The 24878-nt window shown below is 31.5% G+C and overlaps 1 protein-coding gene across 16 annotated transcripts in view; it reads right to left on the bottom strand.

Moving 5' to 3' along the window:
• LOC107437330 (uncharacterized) overlaps positions 1–24496 on the bottom strand; it is a 92172-nt gene extending 67676 nt beyond the window's left edge. For 2 of the 16 annotated variants that reach the window (XM_087149997.1, XM_087150029.1), the window contains exons 1-3: positions 23689–24480; positions 14816–14891; positions 2241–2302 (exon numbers count right to left, since the gene is read on the bottom strand). In XM_087149997.1, coding sequence (XP_087006123.1) covers positions 2241–2302; positions 14816–14891; positions 23689–23883 — 333 coding nt within the window. In that variant the 5' untranslated portion in view covers positions 23884–24480. Of the gene's footprint in view, positions 1–2240; positions 2303–14815; positions 14892–23688 lie in introns of all 16 variants that reach the window. The other 14 variants (XM_087150021.1, XM_087150008.1, XR_015428687.1 and 11 more) reach the window with 13 other exon arrangements.
• Between the last annotated feature and the right edge of the window lie 382 nt (positions 24497–24878).

Raw genomic sequence — 24878 nt, 5'->3', positions numbered from 1 at the left:
TGGGAAGCTTTTTTTTTTCGTTATTCGTCCGCGAGCGCCATTTCAAACATCTTTTTAATAATTCATCTTTTTATAGTTAGTGAGTAGTAAGGTTCGGTCGATCAATAAACTTAAAACAGTACACCCGACTGACGATACTTATCAAAATTTGATGCTTGTTTTCATTTTGGACCTTTAGTTTATACTTTTTGTAGGAGCTTCTTCAAAGTTATCGTCGTTAAACTTTGAAGAACTATATCTTCAAAGTTATTATTGAACACTAATTAAGAAAGTAGCACATGTTTTTTTTCCAAGTCAGTTTTAATGCTTGTTTTTTTTTACACTCATTGACGTATGAGACTCTAATGCATAAGGATTAGCTTATATTTTTATTAGTTTTTATGCATACGCTGCTAGCATGGATTTTATGCAAAATGGGTGGTGGGTGAAATACTGTCGAGTGTTCGTTTGGTTGCTTTTTCTGTGCAAAGCGTGAAGGTAGCGGGTTCTCATCCCGCCGTTACAATGGATAAATCTTCGTGCTGTAATTCTCTGTATTGTGCTATCTGTCCTTCTATTTGATAAAGGTTTATAAGCCTAAATTGAGCACACAAACCTTCAAATATATGTAAATCCAATAAACAATTCTTTTCCCCCTTTTCGTTCTTGGTAGAAAACCAGTGGTTGAGAATACGTCAATTACGTGGTTGCTCTATACCGAGCGAGGTCAGGAATGATAGTTATTTTTTAGCAACAGAGAACTTAATTATGTTTTCTCGCTGCCAACTTCACACTCAAGCTACATAATCATTATACATTTTGACAGCTGATATAGCAAGGGTAATTTACAATAAAACTTGATTGATTCTACGAAATAGCTTTCGGTTGGTTCCCTTTCAAATATGGATTTGTTGTTGTTAATTTACGTCGCACTAGAGCTGCACAATGGGCTATTGGTGACGGTCTGGGAGGATGATCCGAAGACATGCCATCACAATTTTGATCCTCTGCGGAGGGGATGGCACCCCCGCTTCGGTAGCCCGACGACCTGCGTGCGAAGTCGAGCACTTTACGGTAGCACAGTTTAACGAGAACCAATACCGCACACCCTCGGTCCCTACGCAGACTGATCTAAGTGGTCAACCACCCGCACACTGACCGTAGCCAGTGATGCTTGACTTCGGTGATCTGCTGGGAACCGTGTCTTAACGATCAGTCTACTGCGGGACCTTTCAAATATGGAAAGTGAAAGATTTGAGTGTCATATTTTTCTTTTTAACTGACGGAAAAGTAAAAGTGCTGTTGAAGCACGAAAAACCAATTATCCGATGTGTATGAAAACGATGTATTGACAGCAAGTTAGTGCCAAAACTGGTTTGCAAAATTTCGTTCTGGCAATTAAGATGTCCGAAGATGCACTGCGTCAGTTAAAGCTGATGAGACACGATGAAGGCATTAATTTATCCAAACCAGAAAATAACAGTTCGTGAGGTCGCTGAGATATATCGAATTCAACCATTCATGATCAATTGAAAGGCTCAAGGCTTACACTCGATATATGGGTTGCCCATATTCATATGAAATGAAATTTGTGCCGACCCTTGACGTAAGTGATTTAATTCTCAAACGTCAAAAAAATTATTCATTTTTTAAGGGCATCACTGAAGACGTTAAATGGGGTGTCTGTGATATTTTATAACCGTCATTGAACAGCCGACCCAATTTTGGGTCTACCAATATTCAACTCCGTAGCCTTATAATTTTGAACCCAATCCAGAAGACAAAAGAACTCCTGGATCAACTATTGGGCAAAATTGTGTCTTCGTGGAGGACTTTTTGATGGAACTAAATCGCATTCGCATTATATGGTGAAGAAAACTAAAACCTCCCATGGTTAGCCTGACCGCAAGGGAGCTAACGACTGAGGATTTTTACGACTGAGGCTTTTTTACGTCAGCACTGTGATCGTTGCAAGCCGGGTGTGAAATTGGTATCGACCAGCCATCACTGGGATTCGAACCCGGTTTACCATATTGGAAGGCGAAATGTCTCCTGAGCAACCACGGCTCCAGTATTATTTAAGAGAGCGTATTATTCAGAGAGTGTGTCGAATATTCTCCCATATGGAAATCTCTCCCATATGGATTGACTTTAAGTGCCGTTAAATCACCTTTTCCGCGCAATGAAAACAGTTCTTTTAAATTGGAATTTTTTAACTGATTATTTGTTTAGGTTTCTTCTCCAATTGTGACAATGCTTACCGGTGGGCCAACATCTCCTGACTCTCCTTTTCTTCCCCTCTTTCCCCTTTTTCCAGGTGGTCCTAAAAATAGAAAACAATATGTAAGCACTGAATGTCGACTATAACATTTCATTACTTTTTACATTTACTACATTTTCGACAAATGAAAACGAACAAATTAATCAATACAAATATATCGTAGTTGATAACATGTTGCGATTTTTGTTTTACTCATTTATTTAATTAATTTTCTATGCAAAAGTGTATTTTTTTTCCCTTAAAATTTAAGAAAAATTGTTTATATTGGATATTATTCCTTCATTTAATTGTCTCATATTTAATTGCCAACATAAAACATTGAAGTGGAATTCGTTTATTTCTCATTATGCGAAAGAAAGAGAGTGTGTAATAGGTACTACAGGAACTTTTTTATCCAATTGCTAACTTCAAATAATGGATGAGAAGAATTTATTTCCTACTCATAATGCGAAAAGAAAAGGGGTGTCTATTGGATAATAGAGAAGTTCTTTTATTCAATTATCCACGTGAAACCATGGTTGAGAGGAATGTATTAATTCTTCTATATTTAAGACAATTTATTTTTATTCAATTTGCAACATTAAATCATAAAAGAATTAGTGTAATGGACATAATTTGAAACTTAATTCAATTTGCAACATTAAATCATCTAAGAATAAGCATATTGGATATAATTTGAAATTTTCTTATTCACTTTGCAACATTAAATCATACCCGAGATCAATTTATCTAGTTTTCTTTATTAGAAACACAATAAGATTGAATTTTGCAGAAATTCTTTTAACCAATTAGTAACATGAAGCCATGGCTGACAGGAGATTATTTATTCTTTTTAAGTTTAAAAAAAAGTGTGCGTGTGTATTTAGTCTTTGGATATTACTGAAAGTCTTATTTATGAATGTATTTTCAGAGCAACTTTTTTATTAAAATAATAATAAGACTAATTTCCTCAATGAATGTTTCCGACGAAAAAAAATTCTTCTTTTCTTCTTGTGTGACGAAAGATTTAAAGGGACCACGCCTAGTTACTATAGTAACCGAAATACAAATAAACATTAGTTTGCAATCACTTCAATCATCGTCTTTCACTTATTATGTGGGTGTCAGAAGAATAAAAAAAAGATTTATTTTTAAAAATTATTTATTAAAAAAAAAATTAAGGAAGGAACTTCCACATGTTTGTGTTTACAGAAGGGATATCACACTCAACAAATTAGTAAAGGATGTTTTAGATAAAAAATATATATCCACAGTACAGAACTACTTATTAATGATTACCATTTTATTTTTCGCTAACCAGTATGTTACCTAACATATAATTTATCATTTTAAAATACTAATTATTATTTTGTTAAATTCAATACAACAAACAATTATGACTATCTTTTTATTAAAATCATAGATTTCGATTTTTTGAGTTTATGACTAATAATGTTCAAATCCGTAGCCTTGTAATTTTGAACCCAGTTCAGAAGACAAGGGAACTCCTGGATCAAGTAATGGGAGAAAATTGCGCCTTCGTGGGGGACTTTTCGACCAGCATTTGCGTTGCATGCAGAGGAAAACCACGAAACCCTCCCACGGTTAGCCTGACCGCGAAGTGACTCAAACCCATGATCCACTGAGAATATTTTAAGTCAGTACTGTGGTCGATGCAAGCCGGATGCGGCATTCTAATCGACCTGCCATCGCTGGGATTCAATCCCTGTTCACCTCATTGGAAGGCGAACGCTCTATCCTTTGAGTCATCAGGGCTCGTTAAAATCACTCATAACAAAGTTTATTGCTCAACAATTTTTAAATATTCACTAAGATTCTATTCGCTATGAGAAAGTCTTTCCAATTTTATAATCGGCGCAGAGCAGCCGATTTATTTTGGGTTAACGACAATCAATATTTAACTTTATAGCTTTGTAATTTTGAGCCCAACCCAGAAGACAAGGGAACTTCTACATCAAGGCAAACTAACTTTCGTGGAAGACGCTTTGATGAAAGCAACCCTTTTTGCGTTACACGGAAACCACGAAAACCTCCCAGGGGGGAGTTCGACGGCAAGAGACAGCACTGAGGTCGGTGCAAGCGAAGAACAAAACTAATCGTCCAACATTTGCTGAGATTAGAACCTGTGTCATCTCATTGGTGGCAAATATTCCATCCCCGAAACCAACCGACTCTCGAAACAAATAAATTCAATTGAAAAAACTTAAAATTATTTGCTAAATCTGTGCTATTATTGCCTAATCATTTCGACGAAGAAGAAAAAAAAGCCATACTGTACGACAGATCATTTAAAAAAATATCTTTAGGCCAACTAGTCCAGATAGCAGTAAAGGAAGAGCTTAGCTTTCTTTCCTTGAAATAGCAACTTACATTTCTAGACAACAAAAACAGCATTAGACGGATTTAAAAAGAAAATATATTGTAATGTTGTTTTCAACAGGAGGTAAAAGTGAAAAATGTCAGATGTAAAACTGCTTAAAATATCATTCAAAACAGTAACTTTTTTTTAATTATTTATTTATTTAAATAACGAATCATTACAAACATAAATGATTTCAAAATGATAAAGGATAGACAGACGAGGAACAATCCTTTCACTGATCAGTGTATCTTTTTTAAAAGGATTTAAAATCACTTTAATGAATAATTCGTTGAAGTTGCTTTCAGAATAGACTAAAAAAGTCAAAAAGGAATCGTAAGAAGGAGGGTATGGATTAATTATACTTTTTCCTAAAGTTGGCATATTTTACATCAAACTGTTACTCAGTCTTATTTCCCGATAGGTGTTTTTTCAAAACTTTGATAACTGCACACTACAGACAAATATCTTGCTGCTTACATTAATAATTGCTTTATAACCCAAAAGCACTCTCACCTGAACAATTTGGAATTGTGGCTCATCATTATACGACCCTTGTCTTTCTGGTTAAACCAGTACATTTAAGAGTGACATTTTTTAGGGATTCCATGCATTCCAGTTCTTTTTGTACCAGGCAAACAAACGGGGTTGGATGATTTTAATTCCTCTATTGCTCTACTGTTGTTATCGTAGGCCATTAAGGTAAAGGGTGCAATTGTTCTTGTTTTCCAGTGGCGCCATCTATGGCCGAGAGTTCGACTCCTGTCACACCATATGTCACACCCGTTTATAGGGCTTACCCATTCATACATCCATAACCAGAGAACGATCAATCTCCAATTCAGTTCTTCCAGAGGTATAATTTGTTATGGGAACATGGAGGACTTTGTGACCAGATATATTTAACGTGCACTGGACACCACTTACTGCACGGGGAGTCTTCGTCCAACTGGATTCGAACTCCCGTTCTCACGGACCTGAGTCCCGCACCTAGCCAACCAAGCTACCCTGGCCCTATTGCTCTACTAGACTTCTATAATGATTTGTTTGAGTTTCGATTTCATTTTCTTTTAAGTAGTAATGTGTGGTCTGTAATATTCATGGTTTATTTTCCTTCATTCTTATATTTATCATGGGTGATCGATATACATCTCATATCATTATGTTTCAACAGTATCGGTGATCCAAGTGTCATTTTATATTATATATATATATATATATATATATATATATATATATATATATATATATATATATAAGTTCAAAATGAAGAATAAAACAAAGAAAAATTATAGACATATGAAAAAAAGGGGGTGGGAAATAATAAGTAAAAAAAAAAAAAAACAACAAACAATATTTTAAAAAAAAAAAAAAAAAAAAAAAAAGTGAAATGTTAATTAAAAAACCGGAAAAAAAGCCGGGAAAAAAAAGATATAATCTTTTCTTCAGCCCACACGATTATATCCGCAAAACAGAGTGCTTTCTGATATTGTATCAATAAAGCCAAAGCAAAATATATTAATACAATAGTGTGAGGAGCACTCAAAAAAATTTTTTTTTGTAAAATAACTACATAAAAATAGATCATAAAAAGTAAATATAACATGTAAAAACAGATAATAAAATAAAATAAAAAGAAAAAATAAAATAAAAATAAAAAACATTAAAAAGGGGGGACTATAAAGCGAGTAGCAAAATCATAACAACTTACATGGACAGTTATTTTTCAAGAATGATTTAAAAATGTTTTCGCAGAAAGATTGCCAGATTACAAAATATGAAAACAAAAGATGAAAACAAAAGCGCAAATTGAGTGTAACAAAAGGGTTCTAAAGTGTCGTTCTTACTGCACTGCTGAAGTGATTTGTAATTCTGAGTTTCGATTTGTTAGTTACCAAGGATGGGCCCGAAATGGATGTGCACAAGGTAATATTATACTGGATAATTTTAAAAATTGATCATAAATAATTTTAGAAGATAGATGTTTATTTAAGAAAAAATATAAAATAGAAAAGAGAAACATAAATTGCCTCTCTTTTCTATTTTATATTTTTTCTTAAATAAACATCTTCTAAAACTATTTATGATCAATTTTTAAAATTATCCAGTATAATATTACCTTGTGCACATCCATTTCGGGCCCATCCTTGGTAACTAACAAATCGAAACTCAGAATTACAAATCACTTCAGCAGTGCAGTAAGAACGACACTTTAGAACCCTTTTGTTACACTCAATTTGCGCTTTTGTTTTCATCTTTTGTTTTCATATTTTGTAATCTGGCAATCTTTCTGCGAAAACATTTTTAAATCATTCTTGAAAAATAACTGTCCATGTAAGTTGTTATGATTTTGCTACTCGCTTTATAGTCCCCCCTTTTTAATGTTTTTTATTTTTATTTTATTTTTTCTTTTTATTTTATTTTATTATCTGTTTTTACATGTTATATTTACTTTTTATGATCTATTTTTATGTAGTTATTTTACAAAAAAAATTTTTTTTGAGTGCTCCTCACACTATTGTATTAATATATTTTGCTTTGGCTTTATTGATACAATATCAGAAAGCACTCTGTTTTGCGGATATAATCGTGTGGGCTGAAGAAAAGATTATATCTTTTTTTTCCCGGCTTTTTTTCCGGTTTTTTAATTAACATTTCACTTTTTTTTTTTTTTTTTAAATTAAATATTGTTTGTTGTTTTTTTTTACTTATTATTTCCCACCCCCTTTTTTTCATATGTCTATAATTTTTCTTTGTTTTATTCTTCATTTTGAACTTATCTAATGAGTGCTGTTTACTTGCAGCTTAAGCGCAATAAATGTTACTTATTGTTTTTCTTAACTTTCTTAGTGTTTTCTTGTATTTATTTATTTATTATATATATATATATATACCGATCCAATCACCGATACTGTTAAAACATAATGATTTGAGATGTGTATCGATTTATATATATATAAATCGAGGCAGGGTGGCTCACGGGATGGTGCGATCGAATCCCATCGTGGCCACCCGGGTTCGATCCCAACAATGGCTGGTCGCTACGAACTCTGCACCCAGTTCTGACCAGCACTAGTGCTGATACGAAAATATTCTTGTTGGTAGACGGAACATAGGTTATAGTCCCTATGCCGTCGGATTAACCGTAGAAGATTTTCGTGGTTTTCCTCTCCATGTAACGCAAATAAGAGTTAGTTCCATCAAAAAGTCTTCCACGAAGATTAGTTTATCCCAATGCTTGGTCCAGGAGTCGTCTTTCGGGTTGAGTTTAAAATCACAGGACGTAAACCCAAAAATGGGCCAATAGTTCAACATCCGTTATAAAATAAAACACGAATAAATAAGAATCTTTGGTTTCGAATGTCGATAGCTTAAAAAATTTTTGTTCCAAAACATATCGACAACATAAATGACTCGGATAAAAAAAAGGGGGGGAAAGGGACGAAAAGGAATCGAAATGAATGTTTAAATGATCCCACGTAATTTGGAATAAAGAGAAGGGGCATCAAATATCGATCACCGTCTCCTTCTCTTGTCCTGTTAGAAAGAAGAGGCTCCTATAATTGAGTCTCTTTAATGAGATGAACGCCCAAACCATGTTTCTCTCTCCCGTTCCCAAAAGAATTATTTTCCATCGTCGAAACAACCCCTCAAATCCTTCCCTTCTCTCAATATTCTGAGGACACTCTCAACTAACGGGATTTGTTGTGATTCATTCGCAATGCATTCCGAAGAACAAGACTGATGTAACAGTCAAAAGAAAAACTGTAATTCTAAAGATTTTTCTTTCCGGCGGTTGAAAATTAGGGAGACAATGATGGATGATGATTAAAATAAGCATGGCGTAGAACTCTGACATTTCACATTGCGATTTAAAACGAGATGTAGTACGACCTCAGAGAATTTCTTATTAGAATTATTTTAAAAAATGAACTTTAACGTGATTTTTGATCCCGTAAAAAGTTTAATTTTTCAGTCGGTCTAATTTAATTTCAATGAATCATTCTCAAATGAATCATTTTAATTAACACTAAACATACCAACTCTTAATCTATAGGGGAGAGTGGGGTCAATTGTAACAGGGTACGATTGTAACAGAGCAAAAATTTCGAGTGTCGGGTTCTAGATTTGGTTCCTAGGTGGCACACAAGGTGTATTTAATAAATCTACATGTACACCCCTGCTGGCAACCATTTTTATGTACTTCTGAAAGAGTTGCATCACAAAAGATATTTTCACGCTACGTAAGTACTTTTTTTGGTATTAGAATATTATATTGTAACAAAGTAATTTTGCATAAACAAATAAAAATTATTAACCGAATATGTAAGTGGACACCTTAATTAACATTTCAATAAAAAAGAATTAGTTTTATTAATTAACTAGCATTGTTTTTAACAAATGAAGCTGACATGGCGTCTTGGGGACGATTGTAACAATAAGTAAAGGGACCATTGTAACAGCCGAAAATAAATAATCTTATGTTTACAAACCATTACTTAACTCTTTAAGAACCACCAATAGTTTTCCATATCATTTATCTTATGTTGCATGTGCATTATTTTATTTGTCACCTTTCACAGCATAAATTAAAATTTTTAACCCCTTAAAGTTAAAAGTTTAACCCTTTAGGTCTCTGCTCATTATTATTTTTACTCCTAAAATATCACTACTATTTTGATCAATAAAAAAAAATCTATCACAACTATGATAATATGTATAATTAACTATGTTTTAGTTGAATTTATGAACTGTTACAATTGACCCCGTAAGTGGGGACAATTGTAACAAGTGCTCGACTGTCAAAAATTGTTAATAACTAATATAATAACATTTAAAATCAGGTATTTATTTTTTTTTCTAGTAGAGGATAGTCTACTTTACTCGTCTGTCAATTAATACTAATAATATATTGGATTTTTTGTTAGTTAAAAATAGTTAAGTAAAAAATGTTACAATTGACCCCACTCTCCCCTACCTATTTCTACCATAGCCGGTCAAATAACCGGACTCGTGTTTTGATTGAATGTATGTATGAAATATGGATGTTAGGAAGGAAATAAACTATAAAAACATTATTATAAATTAAACAAAATTGTATATTGCCAATTTTTATGTATTACAAGAACAAAGAATAAGAATTTTTAATTCATTTCACAACGCATTTATTACATATACAGGGTGCTAACATTGTACATTTTCCACAAAAAATATTTCTTCTGATTATTATTATTTCTATATTTCTTATAATTAATATTATTTGTTCTAAGAACTTGAAAGAATTTTTCTGGGTAAAAACTAACAGTTATTTAGAAATAAAGTAAAGTTATCAAAATAAAATATAAGATACTGTAACGTATCATAAGCTATATCAAGAACTATTCAGTTTTCCTTTTAAATAAAAACTTTATTAACAAACACAAACATTAAGAAATATGCGATACCCGTAACGGGATAGTGAAAACATCATAAACAACTAGAAAACCCGTAACGGGATATAAGGAAACTCAAATTCCACAATAAAACTAATCTAAAAAGAATCAACAACTCTCTCGTTCTAAATATTGACTTCTAATTTAATCGTCTGCTTTTATTTTAAGTTTATCTCCTTATGCGTTTACTTTATTTTAATTATGATTTTGCAAACCCATTATTTCTTTAATATTTTTAGACTTTACAATCGTCTGCTTTTATAAATTCTTTAATATTTTTAAACTTTACAATACTTACATAAACATTTACTTTTTGTCACTTGCTCTGACTAAAAAATGCAAATCTAAAATGCAACGTACTTTCTCGAAATTAGAATTCAGAGTTATTTTGATTGTGCTAACTGCGCAACAGTCTTTGCAGAAATGTGCAACTCATTGAATGCAATACGTTGAACACGCATTACATAGTAATTTCTGATCCGATCACTTTATAAAGCAATAAATTGTTCACCCGGTCATATGACCAGTTGTGGTAGAAATACGACAAGTATTATTCAAAACAAAACAAAAATATTTAAAAAAATATTAATAGAATATTAACTGTACATAATTGTTAGAAAAAAGTCATGAAGTCAAATGTGCAAAAACGATAAGATGATAAGCGCATTTTCGATTCATAAGTTTCTTAACGGTCATTTGATACTATATGCTTCCTTATGATATGTTCAGTGTTAATTAATTGAAATGGTTTTCAATAAATGGGGATATTAATGAAATTTAATTATCACAATCTTCCTTTTAATTTTGCATTTTCGGGCCACTAGCGTGTGTTGTTAGAAACACGATTAAAAACATTTTACGTTTGCAATATTCCTTAATGGAAAAAAAAAACTTAATTTTTATTTATTTATTTATTTAAAAAAAAGTAAATTCTTAAAAGAAATGGCCGTTTTGAAGCTGTGTCTGCTCAATGTTTCATCCAATATATCATAACTAGCAATTAACCCAAAAGTGCATTTTTTCAGTAAGATCGAAACTTGTGTATAGTTTGCGATCATATAGATCTAGTTTTGTCTTAGTTTATTCGTTAAAGAAACTTAACAGTTAAACTTTAGAGTTGCAGGACGCTGAATTCTTTTCATTTTTTAATTTGCCTGACCATTTTGTATTGCATTATTCTCTTTTACTACAAACTCTCTGCAGAATCTGCTTTTTAAATAAATAAAAAAAAAGAGTTACTTTTCCTAATATGCGCTCGTAATTCATATTATGCTTCTTTTATAGACTCCTAAAACCATTCGATCGAGTATGACGAAATTTGGCATACTGATAGCTCGAAGCACAAGGAAGGTCACTGTCGACATTAGAACATTCTAGTACTAACCGTTCGAGAAGGATGAAAGAAAAACGAAATGGAATTTTCTGGTTAATTAAGCGTTAGCCATTATCCTAAAGTAAACTATAAACGATTCTATTTAATCGAATATTTTAAAGATATTACAGTGATATTTGTTAGCTCATAGCTCTTCTTGATTTAAAAAAAAGAGTTTATTGCCCGCACTTTAATATTTAATTATTTATTATTCAGTGTGTTAGATAAATTCAATGAACAACGCTGAGCCGCGATGGTTCAGGGGATAAAGCGTTCGCCTTCCAATGAGCTGAATCAGGTACGAACCCCTGCAATGGCTGGTCGATACAAATCCGCATCCGGCCTGCACCGACCACAGAGCTGACGTAAAATATCCTCATTGATAGACGGATTATGGGTTAGAGTCCCCTTGCCGTCAGACTAACCATGGGAGGTTTTCGTGGTCTTCCTCTCCATGTAAAGCAAATGCGGGTTAGTTCCATCAAAAGGTCCTCCACGAAAGCAAATTTCACCCAATACTTGATCCGGGAGTTCCCTTGTCTTCTGGATTGGGTTCAAAATTAAAAGGCTATGGGGAGTTAAACATTAGCAGTCGTAGACCCACAAATTGGGTCGGCTGTTCAACGACGGTTATAAAATAAAATGAACAACGTTAATGTGACAGCTTGGATTACGTCACCAAATTAGTAACCCTAAATTTATATAATTGATGTTTCTATAAATATAAATAATTTTAAAGCAACAGTAATTGAAATGGAAAAATTTAGGTTTTCATTGAAAGGCAAAATTAATGGAAAAGTACTGATTCGTTGTAGGAGAAACGTAAAAAAAACTCCATACTATTATTGATGATGCTGAAATAATTTAGGTAATAGATGCATATTGAAATTTAAAAAAATCTATGCACTAAAAAGCAGATAGAGTAAAGATACTTATTCATTTAGAGGAACTATTAATGATTCCCCTTAATTAATCTTGTTAATATGTATTAAAATAATAAAACAACTTATGTGTTAAAAAGCAAAGTGAATGAAGAAAAGTACTTATTCGCTTAGGGGAATCATGAAAAATCATCAAACGCCGATGACGCTAAATTAATTAAGGTTATACATAAGATTGTTATTATAGTAATTGGTGCAGTTTTAGTAAGAATTCTGCAACGTATTTTCCGTTGTTTCAGAGAATACTTTTTTCCAGTGGTAGAAAAAATAACGTATTATATTTTGACGATTTAGAATTTAAAAAAAAACTTTTTTTCCACCTGTGGTCATGCTCTAAAATCCTTATTACTGCCTTATCAGAAATCTATTTGATTTTAAAATTTCGATTTCAGTTTGTTTCCACCGACAAAAGTATTATATTGATGTATTTGGTAATTAAAGCTGCAATAACACTGAGTCATTTTAATACCGATACTGGGAAAATAAGTATCGTGAAAGGCATCGAAAGGGATAAGTACCGAAGAAAGTACATGATAGTGGAAAATTTGACTATCATGAGTTGACCACGAGGAATAGCGTCATGCTAAGAGATACTGAGTACAGTTAATCGTTATTCTGATAAAGGGAACAACAAATAAAGTGTTTTACAAAAATAAAAAACAATTGAAATTAATTTAGCTTTCTTAATTGTGTCAGTATATGCCTTTCAATTTTGTGTGTGATGTCTTAGTATTGTTCAATACTGGTTTATGGATTTTTTTGCACCCGCACGAGGTACAAGTGTACAGCTAGTATTTTATACAGTCGAACCTCGTTAGCGTCGTTAGCTATCATAATTATTTCGAGTTAACCAAATCTCGTCGGGTCCGACACATCGTGAAAACAATTTATTACGTGCTATTAATACGCGTGCTGCACTGCATTAATTTATGCAAACAATACTATTATGAACCAAACAAATCAAAATAAGCTTAAGAGTTTTAACAACTTTATTAAACTGTTTTATTTTAATCATTTTATTTATTTGCCCATCTGTAACTTCGAACGAAACAAAATAGAAATAGCATTCCTCAAAAGGAATAATTATTCACGTGCTTATTATCTGTCCTGCATCCAGTTTCCTGTCATGTTAAACGATAATTAGCTTGAAAATTTCATGTTAAGCATGTAAAATACAACAATAATTGATTGCTGACTCACGGGACCAAACATGTGTTTCATGTAAAGCGATATTTCACGCTAAGTGGTTTCGCTTTAGTGTGTTGTGGTTTATTTACGTCGCACTAGAGCTGCAGAAAGGGCTACTGGCGACGGTTTGGGAAACATCCCTGAGGATGATTCGATGACATGTCCCGCAGTGGACTGATCGTTAAGACACGGTTCGCAGCAGATCACCGAAGTCAAGCATCACTGGCTGCGGTCAGTGTGAGGGTGGGTGATCACTTGGATCAGTCTGCGTAGGGACCGAGGGTGTGCGGTATTGGTCCTCGTTAAACTGTTTTACCGTAAAGTGCTCGACTTCGCGCGCTGGTCGTCGGGCTACCGAAGCGGGTGTGCCATCCCCTCCGCAGAGGATCAAAATTGTGATGGCATGTCTTCGGATCATCCTCCGGGATGTTTCCCAGACCGTCGCCAATAGCCCATTGTGCAGCTCTAGTGCGACGTAAATTAACAACAACATCCGATGACATGCCATCACAATTTTGATCCTCTGCAGTGGGGATGACACCTCCTGTTTGGCAGCCCAACGATCTGCGAGCGAAGTCGAGCACTCTACGGTAGAGCAGTTTAACTAGGACCGATATCGCACACCCTACTTGGGTTGATCAAAGTGGTCACTCACCCGCTTACTGACAGCAGCCAGTGATGCTTTATTTCGGTGCCCTACTCGGAAGCGTGTCTTTACGATCAGACTACTGCTGGACAAGTAAAAAGCAAGAACCCGAAAAAGCAAAAATTAAAATCTATTCTGCGAATGCTTAAAATTTTGTCTTGTATTAAATTTTTTACTCGTCAACGTTGTTGTTGTAGTTCATTAATGTCGCACTAGCGCTGCACAATGGGCTAGTGGCAACGGTTTGGGAAACATCCCTGAGGATGATCCGAAGACATGCCATTACAATTTTGATCCTCTGCAGAGGGGATGACACCTCCGGTTTGGCAGCCCAACGATCTGCGAGTGAAGTCGAGCACTTTACGGTAAAACAGTTTAACGAGGACCCATACCGCATACCCTCAGTTCCTACGTAGACTAATTCAAGTGGTCACACACCCGCAGCCAGTGATGCTTGACTTCGGTGATGGTCTGGGAACCGTGTCTTAACGATCAGTCCACTGCAGAACCTGTTCATCAACGAATGTATAACTTATTCTTCCTTAAACTACATTTCCAAACAATTTGTGTCCAAATGTATCCTGCTATAATGAAAAAGTAAATAAAATGGAACTCACCCGGTTGACAAACACATGCCGCTGTTTCTCTTTTTAATTTTCTGTTGTTCTTTCTTTCCGAAGGGTTCCTCGCCACCTTTGAAAACAATGAATTTATAACAATGAATGTTATTTCATAAACAATGCACAAAACACGAATTATGAACGTTGTATGTATTGTTTTTTTTAAAGGTAAATCAAGAGCTATTTCAGAGATATGCAGGGGGAAAAAATTAAGAGAGTAATTTACACTCCTCTTTTAATCTTTGAGGAGTTAAAACAGAGATTGCCTACTTAAAACACAGATTACATTATAACTAAATTATTAATCACCCAAAGCAAATATTACTGATTGAATATTGACCAGAAATCATCGGTTCATCTTCAGATTAATTAAACTAAAGTTTCTGAAAAAAATATTACTTAAAAATTTTGAATTTAATATTCTATTTTTTCACTCACACTTTTATAGCATTGTACACATGTACAGCTTGTACCGAAGGAAGAAAAATCAGTGTAACAGCTGTACCCAACCACAACCGCTTCACTGTTTATGTTTGGGCAGTTATCGTGGAAGACAATTTAATCTGACCATACATTTGACCACCTCGACCGGAAACTCGCAAGTATCCCTCCTTTGATCAGGAGGCACTTCCGGAAATGCTTATCGATATTCCCGCACAATGTCGGCTTGGAATGTGGTTTCAACAAGACGGGGCGCCATCTCATCAAAGAATATAGAGGGGGGGGGGAATATTCTTTGATCTCATTAGGGAACGTGTGTTGGGGACTATTTAAACCGGACATTTGGAAACAATTGGATTTGGCGTGATGGTCCCGTTGCCTGGCCACCCAGATCACCTGACTTATCTCCTCTTAATTTTTTCTCTGGGTTACCATGAAGGACATTGTGTACTATACGCCCCTAAATGAATAATAAGCCGAGCTATGAATAATGTTGCACTATCGTAAATTAACAGTTATCATATCATTTCTATGGTGTTTACAGTAAAATTTTCTATCTTAAACAATTGAAGCTAAAAAGAAAAAAGATTTTTCAATCAAACATTTTCAGAATAAAAATTAAAGTTGATTAATGGTTTGCTAACAACGAATACATTGGCACAGTTAGTTTTAAATATTAAGATGACAGCTGACATATTTATTTTATTAAAGTTTATTAAAGTCATTAAATTATAAATAATACTTTTTTATATCGTCACTTGTCGCATTAATGACAAAATAAGTAATTTCTCTCAGAGGAAATTCTCGTTTAATTAATATTCTACAGTGATATTTGAAATCCGTCTAAATGTTCTTGAGAAAAAAAAAATAATGTCTTAAATTTTTCGCAATGAAATTTCAGCTACAAAAGCATTTTTAAAAAAAAACTTACAAAGACGTCTGTTTCTCAGAAACAACCGAACATGATTCAGTTTAAAAATGGACGCGATCTGATAGAGACCATCTACTTTGATCAGATTATCGATCTGATGCTCTGTGATCTTTGTTTGACAATAAGAGACATTATTGAACATGATCCGATGTTATTTGATTCCTCTCAAGCAATTTAAAAAGAACATTGCGACGCGCCGCATTTAGAGTTGTTCTTAGAACTTAAAATTGTTTCTAAAAACAACGTCGAGACAAGGCTGGAAACAACAACTCCAAAAATGCCCAAAAATCAAGGTACTTTATTTTATTTAAAGATAATAAATTTTCAAGGTAAACTTATTTTTAATGTATCGTTGTAAGACTTTTTAAAAAAATTCAAAATGAACAATAGGGAAAAGTTTTAAAATGTGTAGATTTTAAGCAAAACCGAACATTTAGACACTACATACTTTAAGAAGTACATATATTTAATAATTAAAATTAGAACTCTGCTGAAAGAATACACCTAAGTCATACTTTATAACCAGTCAATAAAAAATCTTATTTTTGTTAGCAATTTTTTTTTCCTAAATTCGATTTTTAATTTTCTATTTAGTATAAACATATGTATAGACTGACTGTATATATTGGTCTTTAAAATACTCAAATACTCAATTTACCTGCTGCGCTCCATAAATTTTTTTTATTTTTGTTAGCAATTTTTTTCCTCCTAAATTCGATTTTTAATTTTCTATTTAGTATAAACATATGTATAGATTGACTGGATATATTGGTCTTTAAAATACTCAAATACTCAATTTACCTGCTGCGCTCCAAAAAAAATCTTATTTTTGTTAGCAATTTTTTTTTTCCTAAATTCGATTTTTAATTTTCTATTTAGTATAAACATATGTATAGATTGACTGGATATATTGGTCTTTAAAATACTCAAATACCCAATTTACCTGCTGCGCTCAAAAAAAAATCTTATTTTTGTTAGCAATTTTTTTCTTCCTAAATTCGATTTTTAATTTTCTATTTAGTATAAACATATGTATAGATTGACTGGATATATTGGTCTTTAAAATACTCAAATACTCAATTTACCTGCTGCGCTCCAAAAAAAATTTGTTAGCAATTTTTTTTTCCTAAATTCGATTTTTAATTTTCTATTTAGTATAAACATATGTATGGATTGACTGGATATATTGGTCTTTAAAATACTCAATTTACCTGCTGCGCTCCAAAAAAAATCTTATTTTTGTTAGCAATTTTTTTCTTCCTAAGTTCGATTTTTAATTTTCTATTTAGTATAAACATATGTATAGATTGACTGGATATATTGGTCTTTAAAATACTCAAATACCCAATTTACCTGCTGCGCTCCAAAAAAAATCTTATTTTTGTTAGCAATTTTTTTCTTCCTAAATTCGATTTTTAATTTTCTATTTAGTATAAACATATGTATAGATTGACTGGATATATTGGTCTTTAAAATACTCAAATACTCAATTTACCTGCTGCGCTCCAAAAAAAATCTTATTTTTGTTAGCAATTTTTTTTTTCCTAAATTCGATTTTTAATTTTCTATTTAGTATAAACATATGTATAGATTGACTGGATATATTGGTCTTTAAAATACTCAAATACTCAATTTACCTGCTGCGCTCCAAAAAAAATCTTATTTTTGTTAGCAATTTTTTTCTTCCTAAATTCGATTTTTAATTTTCTATTTAGTATAAACATATGTATAGATTGACTGGATATATTGGTCTTTAAAATACTCAAATACTCAATTTACCTGCTGCGCTCCAAAAAAAATCTTATTTTTGTTAGCAATTTTTTTCTTCCTAAATTCGATTTTTAATTTTCTATTTAGTATAAACATATGTATAGATTGACTGGATATATTGGTCTTTAAAATACTCAAATACTCAATTTACCTGCTGCGCTCCAAAAAAAATCTTATTTTTGTTAGCAATTTTTTTTTCCTAAATTCGATTTTTAATTTTCTATTTAGTATAAACATATGTATAGATTGACTGGATATATTGGTCTTTAAAATACTCAATTTACCTGCTGCGCTCCAAAAAAAATCTTATTTTTGTTAGCAATTTTTTTCTTCCTAAATTCGATTTTTAATTTTCTATTTAGTATAAACATATGTATAGATTGACTGGATATATTGGTCTTTAAAATACTCAAATTACCTGCTGCGCTCCAAAAAAAATCTTATTTTTGTTAGCAATTTTTTTTTCCTAAATTCGATTTTTAATTTTCTATTTAGTATAAACATATGTATAGATTGACTGGATATATTGGTCTTTAAAATACTCAAATACTCAATTTACCTGCTGCGCTCCAAAAAAAATCTTATTTTTGTTAGCAATTTTTTTTTCCTAAATTCGATTTTTAATTTTCTATTTAGTATAAACATATGTATAGACTGACTGGATATATTGGTCTTTAAAATACTCAAATACTCAATTTACCTGCTGCCCTAAAAAATAAATAAAAAAATAAATAAATAAATAAAAAAAAAAGATAGAAAACACAGCTAAACTCACTCGGGCTTGCTTATTTAAAAAAAATCAGTTTTATTAATAATTTATTTGCTGCAGGAGAAATAAATAAGCAAAAGTTACGTTTCTTAAATTGCCCAGACACGTAATTTATTACAGAAAAACAGTTCACGAAAATAAAAGCTAAATTTTTAAAATTTGGTTTAATTTTAAAATTAACATTGATTAAATCTTCCTTTTTATATGAATCAATGGACTTCTAGATTTCTAGTTTGGCTTTTAGTCATTTTCAATACTCAATAAATCTAGACACAGCTAACAAGAAAACACAACTAAAAATAAATTTCGCAATACTTAAATCAAATTTCAGTCTTTTTATCATTTTTTTTATTCAAATAAATTAGGAAATATAAATTGAAGAAAATTTCTTTCAGGGAATGAAAGTGGAACAATGAATTCAAGAAATTGCTTTATAATTCAAAATATTAAAGAATTTTAAAAATAAATGTTTACTCATTTTTATTAAAAATCTGCAAACTCGAGAAAAGAATTCGATATTTAGAGCATATAAAAATTCATATGAAGGCTCTAGAAGTTACAACTATTATTAAAATATAGATAGTTTATTTTCAGTACCTATTCTCTTCGAAATGAAAACATTAATAAACACAATTTTCACATTTGAACTGCACTTGTAAAATACCAGTGATCCTAAATTTTATTTGTATTGCTTGCTTCAATGATAAAGAATTTTATAAAATTGAAAAATAATTTTATTTTAGGTATTTCTGCAAGTATCTCAATTAAATACACATTTCAACCGGCGATTACTATGAATATGTCTCAGTATATTCATATGCAAAATTATCAAAGTCATTATTCGGTTATAAAACAATTTCTCTCGTTTCATAAAGTTTTTTTTTTAATTTACTGTTAAAGTATGCGTTATTTAATATTTGTAATTATTTCTTATTTCTAATAATTTATCATAAAAAATTTTTATAAAAAATTTGTTATTTATAATAATTTAAAATTTTATTATTATTTATAATTTATTATAACGACTATTACACACAGTTTATTATAACAACTAGTATTTCACATTTACTAGTATTTCACCTTAAGATTTTAGGTCAACTTCTTTTGGTTACAACTAGTGCGGCCCTGGATTTTGGATAATTTCTTCAAATATGCAATACAACTGAAATAAAACTATATGCCGCCAACAATACTGTCAGTCCTACTTTGGGCGCTACACTTCTGTACTCTGTTGCAAGTTAAGAAAAAAAACCATCATAATTATCACGTGATACTTATGATATTGTTTTCAGGAGATTGAAACCGGTTTACACCTAATTATGTTCGTGTATTAATTAGTTAACATTGTAATGCAATATGTTAAAAATCAATATAAATAGGAAGTATCTAACAAATCTCCTGAATAGAAACACATTACATGTATATCTAAGCAGGGTTGGCAGGTTTTTGACATGTGACAGTTTTTGACAGTTTAAACCATGGTTTAAACCGTCACGTCAAAAACCTCACTGTCAAAAATGTCGAAAATGTCAAAAACCTATATTCATATGTGAAATTTAATTAATACGTAAAATTTATATATTTTTTATAAAGGATAGTGTTTCTAAATATGTTCTAGAAAAAATAAATTTAAAATTTCGAAGAAACACTTATATTTTGAATAGTAACCAAAATCTTGTACTTTTGAAAACTCACATCTTTTGTAATATTATGTATTCATTTTCATGTGTTATTGAAAATCTGCAGTGATATTAAGAAATTTATTTATAACCAAATTTAGTGTATAGTATAGATTATACTAAAAATTAGACATTTTTAAAGATAAACATTAGCAGTTTTGTACATTAGACATCTTTTAAAGAAAAATCTTTTTAATATTCTTTTAAATCTTCTTAATAATCTTTTTAACATAAGACAATACAAATTTAAGTGCTTTCTGTTAAATACACAGAGTAGTTAGTGTCGATTTACAGTATATTCAGCCTATTCATTTACTATGCTGAAAATTTAGTTTATCCAAATACTTGTGAATTTCATTTTGCTGAATACTATATACATAGTTTTGTTGAGTATCTAAATATTCAGCTGTTGAATAATTACTTCTTGCTTTCAAGATATGCATTATTTGTATTCTTAATACAAGTGGGGGGAAAAAATTAAGAGATAAAAATTGTTTTAAAATGATAAGTGCAATAATTATAAATAAATATAATAAACAATATGAATTATATTTATCATTATTCACAAATATAACTACTTTTAAATTCAAATTAACATACTGGATAATAAAGATATTCGGTATAACATTAAAATTTTTTTTCATACACTTGTATCAAGTTTGTATTTATACAACATAACTTGTAAGTTCCTTATAAATATTAGTTATATGTTCCTTATATGTCAAAAATGCATAGTAATAAACTTTTAATTTTCTTAAGTATCAAAAAAAAAATTTATTTTCAAAATATAAATATTTAAAAAAATTTTGTGCAAAATTTTTCTGCACATGCATTTGAATATAAATCTCTGAGATTTTAAATCTGTTATTTTACCTTAATTTTAATTAAAAAATATTTTAAAACCTGCTGATTACCTATAGTATAATTAAATTTCAATATAATGCATGGCAACTGTTGGTAGTTTTGAAGTTTATATATTTTTTTGGCAAACTTTAGTTTTTGACATTTTTGACGGGTTTCTGACGGTTTAAACCAGTATTATACCCTTGTCATGTCAAAAACCACTTTTTGACGTCAAAAACCCAACCCTGTATCTAAGTATAAAAGTATTGCGTATAAACTCGTGCAAAACATGTCATTATTAAAAAACTACAGTGTCTCGAATCATTTGATCTAATTATTATTATATTCTACTATAATACCTGGTATAATAAATATTCCATATTTATATAATATATCGTTCAATTTATCAAATCGTCGAATTTATATCATATATCGTCTAATTTAACCAATTGGTGCACAAACGTAAGTAAGTGCAAACCAGTTTCAGTCACGTAAAAACAATAAAGCTGTATAGTATCACCTGATAACTAAGATTCTTATAATTATCCTGATAACTAAGATTCTGATAACTAAGATCTTATAGTCCGTCTAATAATTTGGTCAGAGACTGTAAAGAAATAGCTAAAGAACAAGGAATAGATGGCGAATTAAAAGAATACCTTTTAAAAACTCCTGGCTCATTAATTTTCAACAAACTTAAAATTCCTCATTCTAAACAATGAACTTACAGTGATTTATCAAATGAAGCGTTTCTACCTTATATTCCATTAAAGTTTAGAAGAGAATTTTTTATTCGATTAACCAACTATCACATTCAGGTATTGAAACTATTGCAAGATTACTCAACTATATAAATAGATTGATTTAGCCAGATATAAATAAAGATTGCAGACGATGGGTTCGAACTTGTATACTATGCCAAAGATTCAGCCTCCCATTACTATGATCGACTGTGCCATTAGAAGAATGCACGGCCGAAACTGTTGCGAGAGATCTATAAAAGTACGGGAATAGCGAGATTTTGCAGACCCACCTAAATAACAATTGACTATGGTCACCCATTCGAATGAACTCAGTACAGAAAGCTCGCTAAACTTTTAGGATTCTACAAGAATCGTATTACACTGTACGACCCACGATCGAACGGCTTGATTGAAAATCTCCACAGAACATTGAAAACCCCTTTAATGAGTCACCAAGATTAACGCTGGCCAGAAGTTTTACCATTCTTATTTTTAATGTTAGGAATTCCGTCAGCTTTTAAGGAGGATATAAAATCTACTGCAGCAGAACTTGTTCATGGAATATCAACCTGGAAAAAAATTTGTCCACCAAGAACAACAGCATACTTCAGATTTCATTCCGAAGTTAGGGCAATACTTGTATCAAATCATTTACAACGTGGCACTCTTTCACAAAAATTTAGAAAATTGCAATCACGCATTTGTTCACGTTTTGACAAATGAAAATATGTTATCTGCTAAATGTAAATATTATATGGACCCTATATTATCAAAATTTTATAAATAATCCATTAAAGGTCAAGACGTCAACGTATCTATCAAAAGGTAAAAGACATCATCTATGGAAAACTCGGATCTTAATAAAAAATACTTAAGCTATAGTTAACATCATAATCAACACCCAACATTTCTCCAGTAAGATCATCGATAACCTTTATATATATATATATATATATATATATATATATATATATATATATATATATATATATATATATATATATATATATATATATAGTCCCTAACCAAATTATTAGACGCACTATGAGATTCTATGTAAAATCTCAATGATCAGGTGATGCTATAGAACTTTATTGTTTTTACGTGGCTGAAACCGGTTTGCACTTGTTTACGTCCGTGTATTAATTGGTTAACATTGTAATGCAATAAGTTAAAAATAAATACAAATAGGAAGTACATAAAAAAATCTCCTGAATAAAAACCCATTACATGTATGTTTAAATATAAAAGTATTGCATACAAACTCGTGCAAAGCATGTAACTATTACAATATAATCATATAGTACCTGATATAATAAATATTCTATATTTATACAATATATCGTCTAATTTATCCAATTGTATACACGAACGTAAGCAAGTGCAAACCGGTTTCAGTCCCATAAAAAAAATAAAGCTGTATAGTATCAGAAGCGAGAAAATAAAATAAAGAAAAGATATATTATTTTCATCAGCTCACACGTATATATCCGCAATAAGGAGTGCTTTCTAATATTGCATCAATATAGCAAAATATATCAATACAATAGTGCGAGGAGCACTAAAAAAAATTGAGAAAATAGAACACATTAGGTTCTAAAAAAAAGAGTGTTGTATATCTATAGCACTCCTTAGAGAGAGATGTGTTAACACAACAGGTCATCCTTTCGGGTGAAAGAAAGAAAGGTACTCACCCTCTGCGAGAGAAGATCTATCCTCTCCTCCAAGCTGACAATCCTCATCTGTTGCTCCTCATGTTCCCAACTCATCTTCAAGAGTTTATCCTCTATGGTGATGATTCTCCACCCCACCACTCCTAACACCAGAAGAAGAAGAAAGGAGAAGGCACAGAAGAAGACACAGAATGAAGACTCTTTCTTCGATTCCATTCTTCCTCTTGTTGTTGTTTGTTGATCTCGTCAAAAACCGCCCATATCAACATCCATTGGCAGGCATTCCAAATCATGTGAATCAGAAAAATTTCCAAACCGACCCAAAAACACGTGGGATTTAAAAAAGTGAATTTAGGATCTCAATGTGTAACCGCCATTCGATAAATGCTGAATGAAAAAAAATACTCCTGTCTTGAGAAATCATTTTAAGATTGCTGCACACAGCATGATAGGATTTCCACAAAAGGCTCAGTGTTATAACACGTGGTTCGATAAAAGATGAGAATCGATGGTTTGAAAGGCTCTCTTTATTATCCTCTCTTTCCTTCGTCGCCCACACAAAATCGACTGCTAGCAGATCTTCACCCGTCGGTACCACTCAACTGAAATGGTTGCTCCCACAGAAAACTTCGCCAATTTAATCGCCAAGCATTCCTCTTAAACTGGCCATCGGCAATTGATTATTCCGGAACAGTGTGAATGACATTTATCGCATTTACGAACATTCGGCATTCTTTTTTTTTAATCGCTTCCCTAACCAATTTTTTGGAAGTAAAAAAAAAATGCAAAAAATCAACATCTTTTTTTTTCTATTTCATTAATAAATACAAGGAAGTAAAACAAAATATAATACACACGTTCAAAGTTGGAATTTTAATTTTTTTATTCTTAAAAAATATTTAATGTACCATCAATTTACTATTCCAAATTATCTCGGACACGTGAAAAATATTAACTATTAGTCTTTGTATATGTTCATAGCTTCATAATCTGAAAAATCATCTGCACTTTCGCTCGCGCTCGCGAAACTTTTTACTCTTTTTTTTTCAATGTAAATTCATCAACCATTGTATATACAATTGGGTATAATATTAAAAAAACACAACTACTTCCACTTAGTAGGAATAACATTTACCATGACGCAATGCTAAATTCTATGCCACTATCCACATAAATCAATTATTAATCAAAAATCGAATATCAATTACTTT

The sequence above is a fragment of the Parasteatoda tepidariorum genome, chromosome 1 (assembly GCF_982258835.1).
Source record: "Parasteatoda tepidariorum strain Cologne lab strain chromosome 1, Ptep-v5.0, whole genome shotgun sequence".
In the NCBI taxonomy this organism is placed as follows: domain Eukaryota; kingdom Metazoa; phylum Arthropoda; class Arachnida; order Araneae; family Theridiidae; genus Parasteatoda; species Parasteatoda tepidariorum.
This window is presented reverse-complemented; position numbering and strand designations above follow the sequence as displayed.